General features: G+C 54.3%; 2 protein-coding genes and 1 long non-coding RNA gene across 3 annotated transcripts; 2 read left to right on the plus strand and 1 right to left on the minus strand.

The window, feature by feature from the left end:
- Positions 1–155: 155 nt before the first annotated feature.
- On the plus strand, positions 156–4874 carry HOXA11 (homeobox A11). Its single transcript, XM_032286919.1, has 2 exons — positions 156–1948; positions 3365–4874. The coding sequence occupies exons 1-2, from the start codon at positions 1240–1242 to the stop codon at positions 3595–3597; spliced, it is 942 nt and encodes a 313-aa protein (XP_032142810.1). The 5' UTR covers positions 156–1239; the 3' UTR covers positions 3598–4874.
- A 6646-nt stretch (positions 4875–11520) lies between these two features.
- On the plus strand, positions 11521–15606 carry HOXA10 (homeobox A10). Its single transcript, XM_032286921.1, has 2 exons — positions 11521–12870; positions 14030–15606. The coding sequence occupies exons 1-2, from the start codon at positions 11913–11915 to the stop codon at positions 14302–14304; spliced, it is 1233 nt and encodes a 410-aa protein (XP_032142812.1). The 5' UTR covers positions 11521–11912; the 3' UTR covers positions 14305–15606.
- On the minus strand, positions 14470–17240 carry LOC116557432. Its single transcript, XR_004271516.1, has 2 exons — positions 16430–17240; positions 14470–14894 (listed from the first exon to the last, which is right to left on the minus strand). It is a non-coding gene; the product is annotated as an uncharacterized LOC116557432 (long non-coding RNA).
- Positions 17241–19079: the final 1839 nt, after the last annotated feature.

A 19079-nucleotide genomic window follows, 5' to 3' on the forward strand; every position in this document is an offset into this window, starting at 1 on the left:
AGGTTACCCCTTTCTCAGCCACCTCTCCTTGGCTCTCAGCCCATTCTTGCCACCCCCATTCTCCCCACACCCCTGGAGCTCTACAAGCAGCCTGGTGGGCCCCCCACGAAGATGCAGCATACCCAGGAGAAGGCTCCTCGGATGTCAGCGCCTCTAAAACAGCCCAAGGCTTGCCTCAATTGCATGGTTTCCCGACTCCTCAGCTCCAGAAGACCAGGCAGACGGGTGGACCGGTGAGCAGCGGGGCAGCAGCCCCTGTGCCTCTGTCTCTGCCGAGTCACTCGGAAGCCCGGCAGGCAGCGAGAAGAAGGGGGTTTGTCCAAGGACAGAAGGTGGGATGAGGAGGCAGGCAGGGAAGATGAAGGGAGAGGTGGATCCCGGGTAAGACGAAGGCCCTTCCCGGCCCTGCGGATCAGTGACAAACAGCGGGGAGAAGCCGTTCTGGCTGTCGGCGGTTTAGGGACGGACGGCACTAAAGCGCTTCGGAAGTGACCATGAATGCGAGCGTGTAATCAAGTCACCGTGCAAATCGGACAAGCCACTAGGCAGGCACATCCACGGCATCAAACCCGGGCCCCGAAGGAGTTCCGGCTAGGGTCGGAGGCAGAGGTGCTTCCCAGAGCAAGTCTATGGGAGGGGGGGCTGCGAAGAAGGGTTGCAAATGCGAGCCTCCAGGAGAACAGACTCCTAGATCACAGGTCACACAGCGACGGGCTCCCACCTGGCTATCCCCAGCCCAGGGCATCCCTCACCCACCCGGGGAGCTGCGGGTTGGCGGGGGCAGAACAAGAGTTGAGTTCTCACCGCCCTCCGCACACTGGAGAACCAGGACCCTAAAATTGAGCACTAGCATGCTGCATGGGGGCGCACCCCAGCCTCTCTGCGCGCCGGGAGGCCCCCCAGCCAACATGAGTTACACCGGCGATTACGTGCTTTCGTTGAGAACACCGAGTGACGATCTGTTGCTTCCCCTGAGGTGGCTACAAAGAAAGGAAGCCGGGAGGGAGGGGAGGGGAGAAAAAAAAAAGGAAAGGGGGGTGGAAAAAGGCCCGGACTAGCTCGCAGCTTGTCAATTTCAACATCGGGTCACATGACCAGCACCTCCCTGCTAAGGATGGGGATAGATTTCCACGTCAGCTTACGTCTCCAAATTTCTACTTCACGGATCCGCTTCAAAGAGGCAGCTGCAGTGGAGAATCATGTTAAGCTCGGCTACTGCGGAGAGCCCAAGGTAGCCCAATGATGGATTTTGATGAGCGTGGTCCCTGCTCCTCTAACATGTATTTGCCAAGTTGTACTTACTACGTCTCGGGTCCAGATTTCTCCAGCCTCCCTTCTTTTCTGCCCCAGACCCCGTCTTCGCGCCCAATGACATACTCCTACTCCTCCAACCTGCCCCAGGTCCAACCCGTGCGCGAAGTGACCTTCAGAGAGTACGCCATTGAGCCCGCCACTAAATGGCACCCCCGCGGCAATCTGGCCCACTGCTACTCCGCGGAGGAGCTCGTGCACAGAGACTGCCTACAGGCGCCCAGCGCGGCCGGCGTGCCTGGCGACGTGCTGGCCAAGAGCTCGGCCAACGTCTACCACCACCCCACCCCCGCCGTCTCGTCCAATTTCTATAGCACCGTGGGGAGGAACGGTGTCCTGCCACAGGCTTTCGACCAGTTTTTCGAGACGGCCTACGGCACCCCGGAAAACCTCGCTTCCTCCGACTACCCCGGGGACAAGAGCGCCGAGAAGGGGCCCCCGGCGGCCACGGCGACCTCCGCGGCTGCAGCGGCGGCGGCCACGGGCGCGCCAGCAACTTCAAGTTCGGACAGCGGCGGCGGCGGCTGCCGGGAGGTGGCGGCGGCGGCGGAGGAGAAAGAGCGGCGGCGGCGCCCCGAGAGCAGCAGCAGCCCTGAGTCGTCTTCCGGCCACACTGAGGACAAGGCCGGCGGCTCCAGTACGTATAAAGGCAGCGCCCTGCGCTTTATGAAAGGGGAGTTGGAAATCTAGCGCAGCACCGCTGTTAAATTTTTATATGCTGTTTTATAAGCATATAAGGTTTATGAAGGGCCTTTAGGTTTCCCCCAACAAAACTTTGTTATAAAAGGCGGGATCACGTGGCGAGTGCTGAAATTGGCCGTGAAATACCCACCGGCCAAGGCATGCCTGCAAAAAAAAAAAAAAAAAAAAAAAACAACTCCCCTTTTCCCTTTTTTCCCTTCTCAGCTCCCAAGCCCGGCAGCTCGACCCCGCTCGGGGCCAGCTCCGGGCTGGGGAGCCAGAGGTGGGCGCCTGTAAATTCCCCCTGCTAGGGCTCTGGGAGCCTTTGATAGCGAGGTAATCCGGAGATTTTTATAAAAGCCATGTGTTGCGCCGGGACTCCAGTCCCGGCCGGGATTCAAAGGCGTCGCTGTTTAACGACTGCGCTAGGAGCGCATTTAACAGATAAAGTAGCCCGCTTAGCTCCAGCAATATATTAAAAGAAACAAATTAACCCAAAGTTGGCCTTTTTGTCCAAAGGAAGCCATTTTCCTCTGGCGTGGTGGCAATTATGTGCCTCCTTCTGCCCAACTGCATGTTATTCACAATTGTTATTCAATCTGTCAAAAGTGATTATTATTTTTTTGGGGGGGTCTTGTGGGTCTTTTTTTTTTAAGGGGGAGCAAGTAGAGCCTGCCCGCAGCTTTGGGAACCCCCCTTTCCCTTCACCCTACCTAAAATAGCGCCGCTGCTCTGCCGCGTGCAGGGTGGCTGTGTGGCCGTGGTGCTCAGTGAAAGCCCAGGGTAGGGGGCTTCCGCCGCCACCTCCCCACCTCAGGGGAGCCAGGAGGCTGGCCGAGGAGGCAGAAGCTGGTGGCCAGGACTTGGGCTGACAAAGACCCGGCAGCCGCCCCAGATGTTAACGACTGCCCAGTCTTGGCCGCAGCCGAGGAAGACTGGGACTGGAGCCTCCTTTACTGCCTTGAGAAGGGGCAGCCCAGGTGCTGGAAGGTGAAATGTCCGCAGGCGGCTGTTTGTTTAGTCTGGCCGGCGAGAGGCAGCCGGCAACCCCCACTCTGCGGCTTTCAAAGAGGCTTAGGCAGCGCAAACTCGCCTGTTGCTATGCGAAGCCCTCCTTTCTGTTCTGGGGGCAGCGGGAGCAGCTTCCCCGGGGGGCTATCTAGGGAGCTGGCTTTCATCTGTGGCTGAGCCTCCAACTGCGGCCCGTTCCAAGCCCGCAGTCTGAGCGACAAAAGCAGGGGCTTGGGGAGACTTTGACGAGGCTTGGGCTGGACCACCAGTTCCTGTGGCAGCCGTTCTCCTCAGCTATGGGCTCTGGGGTGGATTGCAGCCCCTACACCTGGCTCACCCCCTGCCTTTTCTCCCTCCACAGGTGGTCAACGCACCCGCAAAAAGCGCTGCCCCTATACCAAGTATCAGATCAGAGAGCTGGAGCGGGAGTTCTTCTTCAGCGTCTACATCAACAAAGAGAAGCGACTGCAACTGTCCCGCATGCTCAACCTCACTGACCGTCAAGTCAAAATCTGGTTTCAGAACAGGAGAATGAAGGAAAAAAAAATTAACAGAGACCGTTTACAGTACTACTCAGCGAATCCGCTCCTCTAAGGCTCCAGCAGCTGGAATTGGGTGGGGGGCTTCATACACAGCAGATAATATGCAGATTTTGCCCTTGACAAGGTCAAGCCACATGGTGACTTTTGAGAAAAGGTGTGCAAGAGAGGGATGCATGGAGATAGCCCCACAGGAGACGGCCTGGGACTCTCTTGGTTAAGATGTTGGTGGTTAAGATTCCTAATAATCATTGGATTCTGAGAGCTGTGCATCAGCTAGAATGACAGGTTTGGGACCCCTGGTGGTTCACTCTTGGAACCTGCAGAGCTGCGGGCTGGGTGTGGTCTCCACTCGGGACTGGGCCCCCTGCCAGGTCCCCTGAAGGCTAACCCCTCCACATCCTCCCTCTACTGGGAGCCTTCCCACCCCCAGGACCCCTGAGTCAAAAAGCTGTGTGCTCTCCAAGCCCAGTTCAGCTTGGGGACAGGGGCAGGAGGAAGGGGTAGGATTACTAGGTGCCCAGAATGAGGCTGCTTTCCAAAGCCAATGTGAACGGCGGCTGGACTTAGAGGTGGCTATGAGGTAGAAGAGGGCTGCAAAACCTTGTGGGAGAAGAAATCTGTGATTCCAGGTGGTGTTCGTGTCTTTTCACTCCTCCCAGCCACCCACCACACTGATCCAGGCTTGAGTTCCTAGCCACCGCCTCCTACAGCCCACCTGGTTTTCCTTTCTACCAAATAAGGTTCTTCGCTCCAGCCTGCCACTCAGGCCCAAAGCCTCATCGCAGAGTGGAGTGTTCCCTGAGGTGGGAGATACGGAAAGGCCAAGAGGCTGCGGCCAGACCACTGGCCCCTGAGATCTCCGCAGGAAATGGCTGTGGAGTGTGGCAGTTTGGCGAAGTCTCCACCACACTTAATGAAGCTTGGATTTGCTCAGTGTCTGGCTGCGGAGCAGCGGGCCTGGCCAGCAGGTCCCCAGCTTTGGCTATGAGGGCATTGAGTCCCCCAAAACACCGGGTTCCAGCACCACACTCTGCCCTCATTGGCTCCGGAACTGAGCTTGGAAGTTCCCGGTGACCCTCCAAGAGCCTGAGAGTGAGGTGGAATTATTTTAAAAGATAAATGTTTATTATATATATATTTCCCTGAAGGAACCAAAGCGAATTTTAAAAGATGCAATGTAGAGGGGAAAAAAGATGTTGGAAATATTTAAAGGCTCTATCTGTTTACAGTGTTCCATGGTTAAACTCGCTCACTGCTAAGAATATTTGAATGTATGCTTCATACAGGGATGGTGTTCAAAAACTTGTAAATAAAGGAACCATAACCAATTTACTTTTGTTTTGTTTTGTTTTTTGCCATTAATTGATTTCCTTTGGGGTGTTGGAGGGGGTGGAAAAGGTGTTGAGAATGGTCTTTTTAATCTCTTGCAACATTTGGAAAGTGTTAGGGAAATGCTCAGAGGCAGCCGGCCTGCCCGGCCTGGGGACCGCATCTGGGAAAGCCAGGCACCCTCCTGCTGAATCCCCTTTGCCTCCCTATATTAAGAAATGTCTGATAGCTCCATTTGTACTGGGAATGTTGGCCTGTCCTCAGCTCTGCTTCTTACCCACCATGTGTGTCGCAGCATGTATACAGGGAACAGGGCACAAGGAAAATAAAGACGGTGGAAATTTGAGTATCCTGGTGTGACATTCCTCTCCCTGATCGCCTTTTACTGCCAAATGTCTGCCCCCCACCCCCCAACACACCCTACCTAGCCCAGGGGCAAGTTATCAGGCCCCTGAGGGGGTGAGATGGTGACTGAGTCAGAAATTGGCTCCAATAGGGACCAGGCTTAGCCAAAGTGGTTGGCTAGGTCCTTGTAGGAAGCGAACACCTGGGGAAGGGGTATCTCAGGGCCTGGAATATGGGACTTTATCCCCTCAGACCGACCTCAGCCCTGCAGAGGGGCTTGGGGCTTGAGGTGGCCAATGGGTCAGACTCCAGCTGTCCTCACTCACCTCAGGACTGGCAGGCCTGCCGTGGGACCTTCCAGGGCCCCATGGAGGCTTCAGCAAGAGGGAGCCCGGTCTGAGTTCCAAAGCAGAGCAGACTCCCAGGAGCCTCTAAGGGCACTTTCACCCTAGCTCCCAGTGGAGGCTGCTTTTTCCCTTTGGGAAAAACAGGATTCCGGTTTCCTCTTTGTTTGCTGCCTTTGAACTTCTGCCTTAAAATTGGACATCACCCATAACCTTGAGGAGAAGGGTTGAAAGGACAGAGCCTTTTGTTGCCCACCCCACCCTCTCTTCAGCCACCCAGGCAGGGCCAGAAGAGCAGATAGGGTCGCATTTGGAGAGAGGCCCCAGACCCCAGTCTGTTTATTTGTTTGTGTGTTTGTCTAACTGGCGCGACTGGGGGAATCCAGCTGAAAGGGGAGTGGGACAGACCCGGAGATAAATGTCTAGGTTGATAGGCAGACACGCAGAGACGAACAAGGGCCCTCCTGGGGGGGCAAGGAGGGGGCGGGCTGGGAAGCCTGGGTTTAGGGAAAGACTTCCTTTGGCATGGTTAAAGATTAACCAAAGTCTCTCAAGTTGCTAGAGAGAGTCTAGCCAGGAGGACTGCTCGCGGGCGGGCGGCAGGCGGGCGCGGGTTTGATTTCTGAGCCCTATAAAAGCCCATCCTCGGATGGCTGTGACAATGTGGTCGTAAACCCGTCCGGGGCCGGCCAATTTGCATATTTGGAATGCGCCCCTATAAACTCGGCTGGGGTTTTGCAGCGATTTCTTAGATGTAAAAATGAGATCTCAATAGCAGCGGCTGGACACATCCTCTCCTCTCTTCCTCTCTCTCTCCGGAGCCGGTTTCCCTCTCTCGGCTCCGGGCTGGAGCTCCGGTCCGGCCTAGGCGCTCAGCCGCCACCAGATGGCGCACTTCCGATCAATGTCAAAGCCGCCGGGGAACCGGGAACCCCAGCGTGATTCTTGGCCTTTGTTCGCTTCTGATACTAAGAGCAGCACGGTACATTATTTCACTTGTCCCGCTCCCCTTCGTATCAGAAAAAGGGGGCTCACCCTCAAGAAGCGGTTGGTATTGTAATTTAAAGCAACGCGCATTCGCTAGGCCTCGCGAGCGTCGCCGCGCGGAGAAGCCAACTGCCCCCTTGGCAGTGATATCGGAAATGTGTCAAGGTAAGAGGCCACAAGTTTAGCAATTTCAGTCTGGTGGGGAGGGAGTGAGGAGGTGGCCGACGTGTAAGGGCTCTCGGGAACGTGGCTGGGTTTGTGGAGTGACGCGGTAGGCAGCCCCCACCCCGTTGCTCCCGAAGGTTGGAAAGCAGGGGGAGGCCTAAGTAGAAAGTTGGGAATTTTAGCTTCTTGCGCCAGCATTTCATTCAAGGCGAATCTTTCGGTTTTGTAGAAATATTCAGAATAGAATGAGCCAGGGATGAGAGGCGTCTAGGCTAAAGGGTTCCAGCTGTGCTGGGATAGGGGGTTGTGGGAGGGCAAAAAAAAAAAAAAAAAGGAGGTGACGGGGCTGAGGAAAACAGAAAGTTTCCATTCTAAACAATGGGGTGGTAGAAGCCTGCGGGCCGCTAAGGCGGGATTATTCCCAGGGCCAGACGTTCTGGAGGTCCCTGGTTTCCGACTAGGTGCATCTATAGGTCTGCCCACAGCGTAGAGAAAACCTTTGTTTGAAAAACGGTCAATTTGGAGAAGTCGCAAGTGATTTTTGAGACTGCCAGACAAGTCTCTGTATTGCAAACTTGGAGTACGTGTTATAAACCCCGCTGGGATTTTGTGGCAATTTCTTACATGTGAAAATTAGATCTTTTGTAAAAGATATTTTGCAAATATGCAAAAATGTATTGGTAAATACCAACACATTTTTTAAAAGCTGCAACCGAGGATAAATTTTGATGGAGCAATCACTCTATCGGGGTTGTCGTCAAGCACATTTTAAACAATAAAAATTAACTTACATTTTGGGGGCCGGATTCAAATTCCCCCTTTCTCTTATGTTTAATTTTTTCCACTATTTTTCCATTCGTTTCTGAACATCGTTTTCTTTTCCCAAATATACAGTGCATGGTGAGCGGTAGGAATCCCAGAGAAGCAAGTATTGCCTGTTTATTGAGTAAATTTTGCCTATCATAGTTACTAGTCTTTGCTGAGGACTAGGTCCCAAACTATACCAGAGCAAAGCAACCAGACAAGGAATGAGCGCTCACCCAGTGAGCTGCTCTCTGCAGCGGGAGCCCTCCCTGCAATCACAGAACCGCCTCCAGTTCTAAGGCCAGAGGCGGTTTATTATGAACAAAACTAAGAATATTGCAATTCAAGGGGTGTGTGAAAAGGCCCCAACACTTCCCTAACAGGGGAAGGGCCATCTCAATGGTTGGATTTAGAAAAACTTTAAAAGAACGTCATTGCTTGTGGAAAAAATTTCTAACTATGCAGAAATGTGTGGATCTGAGAAGCTATGATTTTTTATTTTTTATTTTTAATTTTTTTTTATAAAGCCGGATATGTAAAATAGCGTTTATTTTTTCCTCTGTGGGACCGAAGCCCCCCTCCACCGCTGGATAATTCAGTCATGAAAGCACTGAGAATGCCCTCCAGATACAAATTGTTTACTAGCAGTTTTAATCTCAGGACCTAGTATTTTTTTCTTTGGGAATTTGTTTTTAATAGTAGTTTATTTCTTACAAGGGCCTACTCAGGAGTACCTAGTGAACTGTAGCCTAATCCTTGCCAACGGTCTTAATCCATGGGCCTGGTGTTTACTTTGGCTCCATAGGGCTGGTGGGTTATTACCCAGGTAGAAATGGGCAATATTTACTCCTAAATAAAACATGGGCTCTGGAGGCGGCTTCGTAACCGCTGCATAAGGCCTGGTTGAGGCAAGCAGGCACCGAAGGTGTAGGTCAAAGATACCCTGAGGGAGAGGGAGAAATTGAGTAGTTGGGAAGAATGGCGAAAAAGAAAGAAGGCAAATGAGCACGAGGGAGGAAAAGTGCTTGGAAGCCGACCCATACTACAATTGAATTGCTTTCTTAATCTCTTGGGGTGAGGAATCTCGGGGGAAGCGGAGGCGATCGATAAATGGAATATTTTATTGTGAAATCTAACACCTCAGTGTTAAAGTATAGGGAGCACGGGAGCCTTGGGGGCCGGTTGGGCTGCTAGTGGCTAGGAGACCAACCGAGAGGGCCAAGGAGGCATTTAACTTGAGTTTCTGCTGCGTGGATATCCTTTCATTTAAACCAGCAGAAGCCGACCGGGTGCACCGGCAGTATCTCCCGCTCAACAAGCCCTGGTGGGAGTTGGAAGGCAGTCCTGGGCCAGAGAGGGCTCCCATACATGAGCTTACATGCTCTTTTTTTTTTTTTTAAGCAAAAAAGAGCTCAAGCCCAGCATCCCGTTTGGCTTATTACAAGCGGGAAAAAGTCATGCTAAAGAAACACATCTGGCTCTTCACAAAAAGGCCACTGAAGACCCAAGTGCCAATGCCATGGCCTGCGAGGCCCGGCAGGCCTTCCAGCCCCTCTACTCCTCCGCCAGGGCAGCCTTTTGTAGCAGATGCAGTACAAGCTGACGTTTGCAACCTTGTTGGCACGTGCAAGTCCCTGGATCCTATCCAGCTTAGAAGCCCATTTGGCTGCCCTTCAGGGCCCTGACCTGAGCTGCCTGCCACAGGGCACCCAGCTTGTCTTACCAGCCAAATTGGCAGGGGCCGCCCAGTCCCAGGAGACTAGGGGACTCTGGAAGACCCAAGGAAAAGACTTTGAGGGGTGTGTGAATTCCTTCGAAATGATGGATCAAATTGTGGAAATATACAGATACGCATTTTTCAATGAATAAGTCAAAAGTTACTTAGATTTTCCAAAATGGTCCTGACTCCCTAAAAGGTTAAGAAAGATAGGTTTAGATCATTGCCTCTTACTTCAAGTGGTCTCCACAATCTCAAACATATACTGGACTTTCCCAGAACTTCCTGGAGGAAGTTGCTTTCTGCATTTAGCCTGGAGAGGAATGGTTCTAGGCCCAAGTCCTGGCCCACTAACCTGATATGGCTCATTTTTTGAGAGGAAACCTCTATGCTCTTGGGACCTACTTCCCAAATGACACAGCTTTTCTTAGAGGCATGGGTAGTGCTGAAGAGCAAAGCTTCCTTCCTAGGCAGTCCCCAGCCTGTGGCATTTCCAAGTGGCATTGTTAAGGGCAACAGTCCCAGCCAGTTCCACCCCTCTGGTGAGCAGGGTAAGGACCAGGCAGATCCGGGAAGCTAAATATAGGTTCATTGGCTGCGGTGCTCTGAAGCTTTTCTGCACTCAGGTTCGTCCGCCTCATGGGCATAGCAGGAAGAGAATTTGCCTTGGCTTTGGGCTCAGGAGCATGCGAAGAGCAAAGGAGAGTTAATGATCTCAGGGCACAGACCCCGTCTTGACTCCTCTAAGCAGCTGCTGCAGCTTAAAAACCCTTTCAGGCTGGAAAGAGCTGGGTCTCTTGTGCTCTCTCCCCTCCTGTTTCTCTCTTTTCTCTCCTTCTGTCCGTCTCTCCTTCTATCTCTCTATTTTTCTCTCCATCCTCCTCCTGGGCACCCTGATGCTCAGTCCTCAGGGCCGGGTCACCGTGGGGCGCCGAGGTGGAAGTGGCTGGAGCGCCGCGCTAGCGGTGGAGCGGCCTTCTGGGCCGGGAGCTCGGAGCCGCCACGGTCCGCAGCGACCGCAGCTTCTGGAATCTCAGAAGCCAGAGCTGGAGCTCTACCTAGCCAGCTCTCTCGTGCGCTTTCAGGGTCCTCTCAGGTTCCTCTTCCTCCAGAAGCCAGGGCTGCGTTCACACTGGGAGGAAGGAGGCAAAGTGCCGCACATATGACCGGGATGCAGAAGTCTTTCCCAGCCTCAGGCAGCGGCCTGAGCGGTCTATTTTCTGGGATGCCGGCGTTCAGCAATGCCAGCTCCAACTGTAGCCGGAGGGGCAGACAGGCCTGAGGTATCTTGGAGACCTGTAGCCCACAGGCCAGGGACAAGGCAGAGACCTCCCGGGATCCATTGGATCTGGCCGGAAAACGTTCCATTTCCTGAGACTAGTACGAGGGTCACACTTGGGGGCTAGCACCCCAGGCCGGCCATTTCCAGCTGGCTAAAACAGCGCCCCTGAGTCTGCTGAGCAAAGGGCCTGGCCTCCACATGCTCTTATAACAGGGCCAGAAGCCCAGCCCGGCCTAGCAGGGAACGGATTTCCTCACCGGGGCCTCGTTAAAATGCACACATTGCAGGAGTTAGGACTGCCCTAGCGGAGGGTATGGGAGGGAGGGGGAGAGGGGAGGGGACAGAGAGGCAGGAGTGTAGTGACATTGCTTCTTGTTGTAGCCTCCAGGAGCATATAAGTGCCAAAGCTAACAGGAGAGCAGGAGCATAAGGCAGCAGAGGTGACACCGTGTACACCCTTCCAAGTCTCCCCCTTGGGCCAGCCAAGGATCCCAGGGCCACCATTTTACTTCCCGAAATGACTGTTGGCTTAGAGTCTTCTCTGGGTGATGAGGGGATGCTTGGACCTAGCTCTGGCCTTGAGAGTGGGAGTAGGGGCGTCTTCTGCTTCCCACCCCTACTCCAGCCAGCCCACCAAAGTCCGCTGACAGGAGTTGTAGAGAAAGCGTGCCAGGTGAGCACAGCACCGGAGGAGAAGATCCTAACTGGATCAACGGACTGAGGGAGAGAAGTCCTGGGGGTTAGGGGCCAGGGAACAGCCATTGAATTTTGGGGAAAATCTGTAGGATGCTGAAATTAGAGGCAAGTCACTCTGGGCTCCCGACACTCTGAGGATCCTGACAGCCGTAGCGCCAGGTTTGCCACTTTTGGGGAGCCAGAATTCAGACAAGGGGCCAGCTCCAGGTCCAGAACTCAATGGGAAGCGTGTGAGTCCGGGACATGTCCCCTTCAGTGGTCAGAGCACACCGGAGACTAGTGGCAGCTTCTGTGACAGGGATGGTGAGCACCCAAAGTGGACTGGATGTGCACCATAAACACCCCACTTGTTAACTGCGCGGGGCCCAAGAGGCTTCAAACGGACGCGGGTATGGGGCTTACGTCCGGGTAGGGGCGGAGTGAGCCCAGTGGCCAGGTCCCCCACCAGCCACGTTGGGGCAGCCCCCACAGCTCCTGGCCTTCGGGCTGAGGTGTCGGGGGTGCGTCTCCTGGCCCATCAATACAGATTACATATTTATATCAATCGCGGGCTCCGAGGGCGCCCTCGGAGAGCGGCCTCGAGCCTACGAAACCAAACTGGGAGTGGTCGCGCGGAAACTCTGGCTCGGGATTGGCTGCGGGCGCCCGCCGCGGTGCGGGGGGATTGCTAATCGTATTCAGCATGTTTTGCACAAGAAATGTCAGCCAGAAAGGGCTATCTGCTCCCTTCGCCAAATTATCCCACAACAATGTCATGCTCGGAGAGCCCCGCCGCGAACTCTTTTTTGGTCGACTCGCTCATCAGCTCGGGCAGAGGCGAGGCAGGCAGCGGTGGCGGTGGCGCGGGGGGCGGCGGCGGTGGCGGTTACTACGCCCACGGAGGGGTCTACCTGCCGCCTGCCGCCGACCTGCCCTACGGGCTGCAGAGCTGTGGGCTCTTCCCCACGCTGGGCGGCAAGCGCAATGAAGCGGCGTCGCCGGGCGGCGGTGGTGGTGGCGGGGGTCTAGGTTCTGGGGCGCACGGCTATGGGCCCGCGCCCATAGACCTGTGGCTAGACGCGCCCCGGTCTTGCCGGATGGAGCCACCCGAAGGGCCGCAGCCGCCGCCCCAGCAGCAGCCGCAGCCCCCGCCGCAACCACCTCAGCCCCCGCCGCAGGCCACCTCGTGCTCTTTCACGCAGAACATCAAAGAAGAGAGCTCCTACTGCCTCTACGACTCCGCGGACAAATGTCCCAAAGGCTCGGCCACCGCTGCCGAACTGGGTCCCTTCCCGCGGGGCCCGCCGCCCGACGGCTGCGCCTTGGGTGCCTCCAGCGGGGTGCCAGTGCCTGGCTACTTCCGCCTCTCACAGGCCTACGGCACGGCCAAGGGCTATGGCAGCGGCGGCGGCGGCGCGCAGCAGCTCGGGGCGGGCCCGTTCCCCGCGCAGCCCCCCGGGCGCGGCTTCGATCCGCCGCCCGCGCTAGCCTCCGGCTCGGCCGATGCGGCCCGGAAGGAGCGAGCCCTCGATTCGCCGCCGCCTCCTTCTCTGGCTTGCGGCGGCGGCGGGGGCTCGCAGGGCGACGAGGAGGCGCACGCGTCGTCCTCGGCGGCGGAGGAGCTCTCCCCGGCCCCTTCCGAGAGCAGCAAAGCCTCGCCGGAGAAGGACTCCCTGGGTAAGCAGGGCTACAGAAGGCTGCAGTCAGGCGGGCACACAGGCAGACGCAGGGAAAAGAATCAGAGAACTAGGAGCCCGCGCGGCAGCCGGCCGGCCTTGGCCCAAGCTGCAGCAGGCTGACCTTGTGAACTTGCTTTTTAATATTTGGGCGTGGGGACGCAGTAAAATTCATGTCCGGCTTAGCGCCCCACAGCAAGACGTCCTCGGCGCTGGCCGCAGCTCCCCCTAACTTGGGGCGAGGACACCAGAGAGCAGGCCCCCTCCTGTGCGTTCTTCCCTGTGGCCGGGAGCACCCCAAGCCCTGGTCTCTGCCCAGCCTGCGCGGCGCGGCCCACGCGGGGGGGTGGGGGGAGGGAGGGAAAGTAGCTCGCCCGCAGATAGCACGGATGTTTGTAAGGCATCCAAAATAAGCAGCCGCCAGCGCCAATAAATAAGCCCATTAACCGGCGAAGTTCGAGTTTACGATCCCCCATGCTTTTTTCAAAGTTGCTGAGGGGCGGGAATCTTCGTTGCGGGGAGAAGAAAAGGCAAATCCGGGCTGGAAGCTGGGGACCCTGAGCTGAGAGCCAGAGAAGGGCCATTTCGCTTCCTCTGGAACTCGGAATCGCCCAGCTACCTACCCCTGGCTCCTGGAGAGACTTGAGGGAGGGCCCTTGACCCCCAATCGTTTTTCGTGCCTTCCTCATTGGACCAAGGATGCTCTTCTGTCTCCTCTTATCAAGTCTTGGGCAATCAGAGCCCTCGGGTGAGACAGCCAAGCTGCCCGGTCCACCTTCCAAGTAAGCACCCCGTGCTCCTAGCCTGGGGGCTACAGGAAATGTTAGTCTGCCATATGGCAAGAAGCAGAGAAAAGCGTTAAGTTCAAGATGTACAGCCTGCCCTCCCAGGCCTTTCCTTCTGCAAGCACCTACGGCTTAGTGCTAAAACAGGTGTTTGGGAAAGTGGGGAAAATGTAAATTGGAAGCGTGGTGTAGATTGAAGGCCCACTCGATTTCTGGAGGAACTGCTTGCTCTCAGCAAGCCAAAACGGGGGGCACAACTCTCTTCTCTGTGACTTGGGACATCTCTCTTATGGGAGAAATGGAGGCAATTCACCCCTGCAGCCAGTCCTTGTGGCCTCGACCTAATCTTCCCCTCTTTATTCTCTTACACGCCAGGTAATTCCAAAGGTGAAAACGCAGCCAACTGGCTCACAGCAAAGAGTGGTCGGAAGAAGCGCTGCCCCTACACGAAGCACCAGACACTGGAGCTGGAGAAGGAGTTTCTGTTCAACATGTACCTTACTCGAGAGCGGCGCCTAGAGATTAGCCGCAGCGTCCACCTCACGGACAGACAAGTGAAAATCTGGTTTCAGAACCGCAGGATGAAACTGAAGAAAATGAATCGAGAAAACCGGATCCGGGAGCTCACAGCCAACTTTAATTTTTCCTGATGAAGCTCCAGACGACGCGGTTTTTCCACTTCCCGAGCGCTGGTCCCCTCCCTCTGTCTTCAGCCTCTGCCCAGGAACCCGCACCTGTGTTGGAGCCCTGTTCCTCCCTCCCACTCTCGCCGTCTCCTGGGCCGTTACATCTGTGCAGGGCTGGTTTGTTCTGACTTTTTGTTTCTTTGTGTTTGCTTGGTGCTGGTTTATTTGTTGTTTTCTGGGGGAAAAAGCCATATCGTGCTAAAATTCTATAGAGATAGATATTGTCCTAAGTGTCAAGTCGTGACTGGGCTGGTTTGCTGTCTTGGGGTCCCACTCTGCTGGAAATGGCCCCTGTCCTCGGCGAGCTGGTTTCCTGCCCAGCCTGGGGCAAACCTAGCCGGAAGGCCGAGGTCCCATTGTTGGCGCTGAGGTGTCTGGCCTGAGGTCAATGGTGCAAGGAGCCGCCACTGGGCACGTCTGCCTGGAGTGCTACGCTGTGCTTAATCAGGGGATACAGGCCCCTGCGTTTCTTTTTTCTTTCTTCCTTTCTTCCTTGGCCAAGAGAAGGGCTTGCAGGCATGGACATGTAGGTTGGCAAACGGGCTTGACGTTGGCTGATTTAAAAAGTGAGAAAGAAAGTCAGAAAGATTATTTTTTTCCTTCCTCTGTAAGATATCCCAGCTTTAAAAAGAAAAAAAAATTACCAAGAGAAGGGGACTTCTCTTCCAGTTTCTGTAAGGTCTTACATTTCCTGACTAAAATGTTTCATTTACCTCTAAATTTCCATATCCTTCTGGCTGTAGATAAATAATATAGTTTTGTTTATACATGTGGAATTAGTGGATTTTTTTGGTCATTAAAATAGTTACCACTGGTAACATGCGACAAGCACACCACAATTCTCCTTATCTTGTGAAGTTGCTTTTTTAAATCACCTTGAACAAAAAGTTTTTTTTTACATTTTTGCTTTCTGAAACTCACAGAAGCCTAGGAGGACTGGGGTAAGCGGAATAAACTAGAGAAGGGAGACATTGTTTAGATTTCCTTTATACTGTGAAGTTACATGCATAAAAGGGTCAAACCTGTAGATGCAGAAAAAGAAAAAACTATAAATACAAATCTGTATAAATGTCTATTATTATGAAGAATTGCCAATCTTGTTTTAAGCAAATGCATTCTATCGTTATTATAAATGTTAGTTCTAGCTCTATTTACTTCTAATCTTAAATCAGAATAAATTAATATTGTATTGCTGCTGTGCGTGGAAAAAGACGATGTTTATGTTCTTATAGAATAAAAGCTGTGGAATGAAGCTTTTTAATTTTACCTCTTTTTTGACTTCTTATCTTCACCTTCCACTTTATCCCGTTCACCACTTTTACAACAGGAGGACTAACCCGAGCCCCCTGCAATTACTTGAGGCATCTATTTAAATATTACCTAGACGGTCGTAATTTGTCTGGGCCCTATAGCCCTGGTGCTGTAAGGTTTGTCGGCTTTTGTTCAGTTTTATGACTTGCTAGTATATCTGGATTGTGGCTGTCTTGGACCAGTGATTTCAGTTGAGAGGGGAGCTGCATAGACAGAGGAAGCCAAACAGGATTTCTTTCGGGAGCCCCAGGGAGGCTGGCAGAGGCCGGTTATTTTGCGGGTGTCTGGGTCTCAGATGACCCTCAATCTGAATCGTGGAGGAGGCATGGCCCACAGTGAATCCCTAGCGCTGGGGGCAGCCGTTAGGTGGACCCGGCTGGGCTGCATGGGGGCCGCCCCCTCCCCCAGCACGGCCTCCCCCACCTGGCGGCCCTCGGTAGGGCCACGCGTTTCCTGCTTGCCAGAGTTGGGGGGGGCGTTAGGGGGAGGGGGCGCGGGAGCGCGCGCCCCGGCGGGCCAGCAACTAGGAGGGAGGAGGGGGAGAGCGAGCGGTGGGAGGCCGCGGCCAGACAGGGAGCCGGGCTCCGTACAGTCCCTGGCGCTTTCGAGTCTTCCACAGCTGCCGCCTCTCGGCGCCGGCTCGCTGGGCGGCAAGATTTGGGAAAGCAGAGCGCACATTGCTCTTCAGAGCAGCTCTCGTCTCGCCTGCTCCCCGCCTTTATTCCTCTCCTCCTGCCTTTCTTCCCTTTCTTTCCCTCCCTCTCCTTTCCAGGCATACCTTACTGGGGCCTGAGGCTTCCCCTAAGACGCATTTGCGGCCGCCTGGGGCACTCCGTCACGGCGCCGGGTGCAGGTTGTCTAGGGGCTGGGCTGGGCCGGGCGCGATCGCAGGGTTCTCTCCTTGGCGGCGGTGGTGGCGGCAGTGGTGGCAGCGGCAGCGGCGGCGGCGGCGGCGGCGGGCGAGGCAGCCCTGCTCGCAGGCAGCACCAGAACTGGTCGGTGATTTAGGTAGTTTCCTGTTGTTGGGATCCACCTTTCTCTCGACAGCACGACACTGCCTTCATTACTTCAGTTGAAATCGTCTCCAGGTACCTGTGCGCGCGGGGGGTCGGGCCGGGCGGGGCATCACGGCCCTGGTCGTGCCAGGCCTGCGGTGGCAACCTCGGCTTTCCCTGCGCAGGAGCCTCGTGTCTTTCTCCGTGCTGTGCCAGAAGGCCGGCTTTCCCCTTCCACCACACCTCCACCTGGCTCACTGCAGGTAAGGTCAGGTTAGCTGCTTCTTCTCGGACGCCAGGGGCGTGGTAGGAATTCTGGGCCTTGGGCCATTCAAGGTCAGGGGCGCGCTTCCATCCTGAGCCTCCCCCACTCAAGGCTTGCGCCTGCCCAGGGACCTCCTGCCATTCTCTTGCAAGGCTGGAACACACATACAGACATCCCAGTTCCGGGTGTGGGCTTAGGAAAGAAACTTCTGCCAGTGAAGTTTCTTTCCTAAGAGAGACTAGGAAGGATAGGACAGGCAGAGGCTGGGATCCTGGCCTTGTCACTTACCCTTTTCTCTGTAAGCCTGGCCTCTGCTAGGAATTGGCCCTCTTTTCTTCTTTCTTTTCGCCCTCCAGCCTTCCTCTTTTATCCCTTCTTTTTTCTTTTCTTTCCTTTGCTCCTTCCTGCTTTCTTTTCTTCCTTTTTTTTTTTTTTTTTTTTTTTTCCCATCTTCTATCTCTGTCAGATTCTATTTCACCTCCTTATCTCCTTCCCAAAGCATCCTTGGGGAGGAGCCCAGGGCTGACTTCAGGAGAGGCTAGAGACTCTCTCACTTTCCTCTGCAACTCAAGTAGAGGTTGGGACGTTTGCCGAGGAATGGCTCGCGTGGGGTGGCTGCTGAGGCCCGTGGGTTTGGGCCTGGTGTGCTGCTGCGCAGACAAGGCCTTGGTTATGATCACGACCGGATGGCGGCGGCCTTGGTTTTCTTCTCAGCCTGTCGCTAACCGCTGACTAGGAGATCTGATTAGGGGGCATTCTCTGCATCTTTGTGTGCCCACATGGAGGGCAGGGAGGCCTTTACCAGACTCACTGAGGACTGGAGCTGAGGCCCAACCAGCCTCACTGGAGCCTGGCCACTCGGGGAGCTTCGCTGGGAGGCTCTTAGCCAGCTTTTCCTGGCCCGCCGGTCACAGCTTGGGCTTTGACCGCATTGAGACTGGTTAGGGCAAAGCGTGACTGCTTGCTTGCTAGTGGCTTCTATCAGGTACACAATATGTTCCATACAGCACCTTTGTGCAGCTGGGTGCTGGAGAAAGGGACCCTTCCAAGAGCCAGTATGTTTCAAATGGGCAGAAGAAATCCCAAATTCCAGAACCACTGATATAAACTGAGTCCTGGTTCCAACTTGCAGTCTATGGATGGGAGCCAGTCTGACCATTTTCACTATGGAAAACAGAAAACAAGCCATTCCTCCCTACCTCTAACACACACACTTACAGATTGCTGCCCACAGAGCTGTTTCCCTTCCCTGCCTGGACTGGAGGCCCAGGAACTGTTTCGTTGTACAGCCACCGACATGCTGTCTGAGAGGCCTGTGTGCCCCATTCCCTTCAACTCCTCACTGCATTTTCTCCACAGGGTATTGGATTTACTTCAGAGATCACAGTTTTAGAAATCTCAGTTGAGAAGGGGTGTTTTAAATTATGCTCATTTATTATTTATGTATATGCAATCTCTTTCACCCTAAAATAAAAGCAGACGCAAAAGTCTGAATGTCTGGCTCCAAACCTTTGGGCTGAAAGGAGACAATATTTGGTTTTGCGTTTTTTCTCCCCTTTCTACGAACCAGTAACATCTGGTTAACACTCAATGCCTGCTAATTATTTAGTAATCCTTTTATTTTGGGGCCAAGGCTATTTAAAGGAATAGCTTTTTTACTTTAAAAATACTAATAATCATCGATGTCTTTTCTGCTATGAAAAGTGGAAAAGGCATCCAGACATGCCCAGCCCATTTGCAGACACTTCAAATTAGGAGCAAGGGTTTTCTCCAGGGTTAATCTTTTAAATGAAACTCTCAGAGGCTTGGGGGACTGCGGGGATATTTAGGACAAGGTGGACTGTGGTTGGGGTGGGCATGACGCAGAGGAATTTACGGGGCAAGGAAAATATTACGGGGAGGGAGATGAGGCGGACGGGACGGGCCTTGTTGGAGTTCACTGTGTAGTCCACTTCCCTCTTCCCGGTGCGGGTGCAGGAAGGCGGACCCAGTCAGTTACTGCGCCGCATCACAGCTTCAATCCCGGAAAGCCTGGTATTTGGGAGTCCCAGCGGGTAGTGTGTCAGGGTGTTTGAGGGGGGGATTACTGGAACTGCCAGTGAGGATGAAGGCCAAAGAGAAAGAGAGAGAGAGAGAGAGAGAGAGAGAGAGAGAGAGAGAGAGAGAGA

Source organism: Sapajus apella, unplaced genomic scaffold (genome assembly GCF_009761245.1).
Source record: "Sapajus apella isolate SASKATOON/1434 unplaced genomic scaffold, GSC_monkey_1.0 scaffold19, whole genome shotgun sequence".
In the NCBI taxonomy this organism is placed as follows: Eukaryota; Metazoa; Chordata; class Mammalia; order Primates; family Cebidae; genus Sapajus; species Sapajus apella.

Bases quoted from the DNA above. Each gene is read 5' to 3' on its own strand.
- HOXA11 (XM_032286919.1), top strand. From the start codon at position 1,240: ATGATGGATTTTGATGAGCGTGGTCCCTGCTCCTCTAACATGTATTTG. The intron at 1,949-3,364 runs GTACGTATAAAG...CTCCCTCCACAG, and splicing joins GGACAAGGCCGGCGGCTCCA to GTGGTCAACGCACCCGCAAA.
- HOXA10 (XM_032286921.1), top strand. From the start codon at position 11,913: ATGTCAGCCAGAAAGGGCTATCTGCTCCCTTCGCCAAATTATCCCACA. The intron at 12,871-14,029 runs GTAAGCAGGGCT...CTTACACGCCAG, and splicing joins GCCGGAGAAGGACTCCCTGG to GTAATTCCAAAGGTGAAAAC.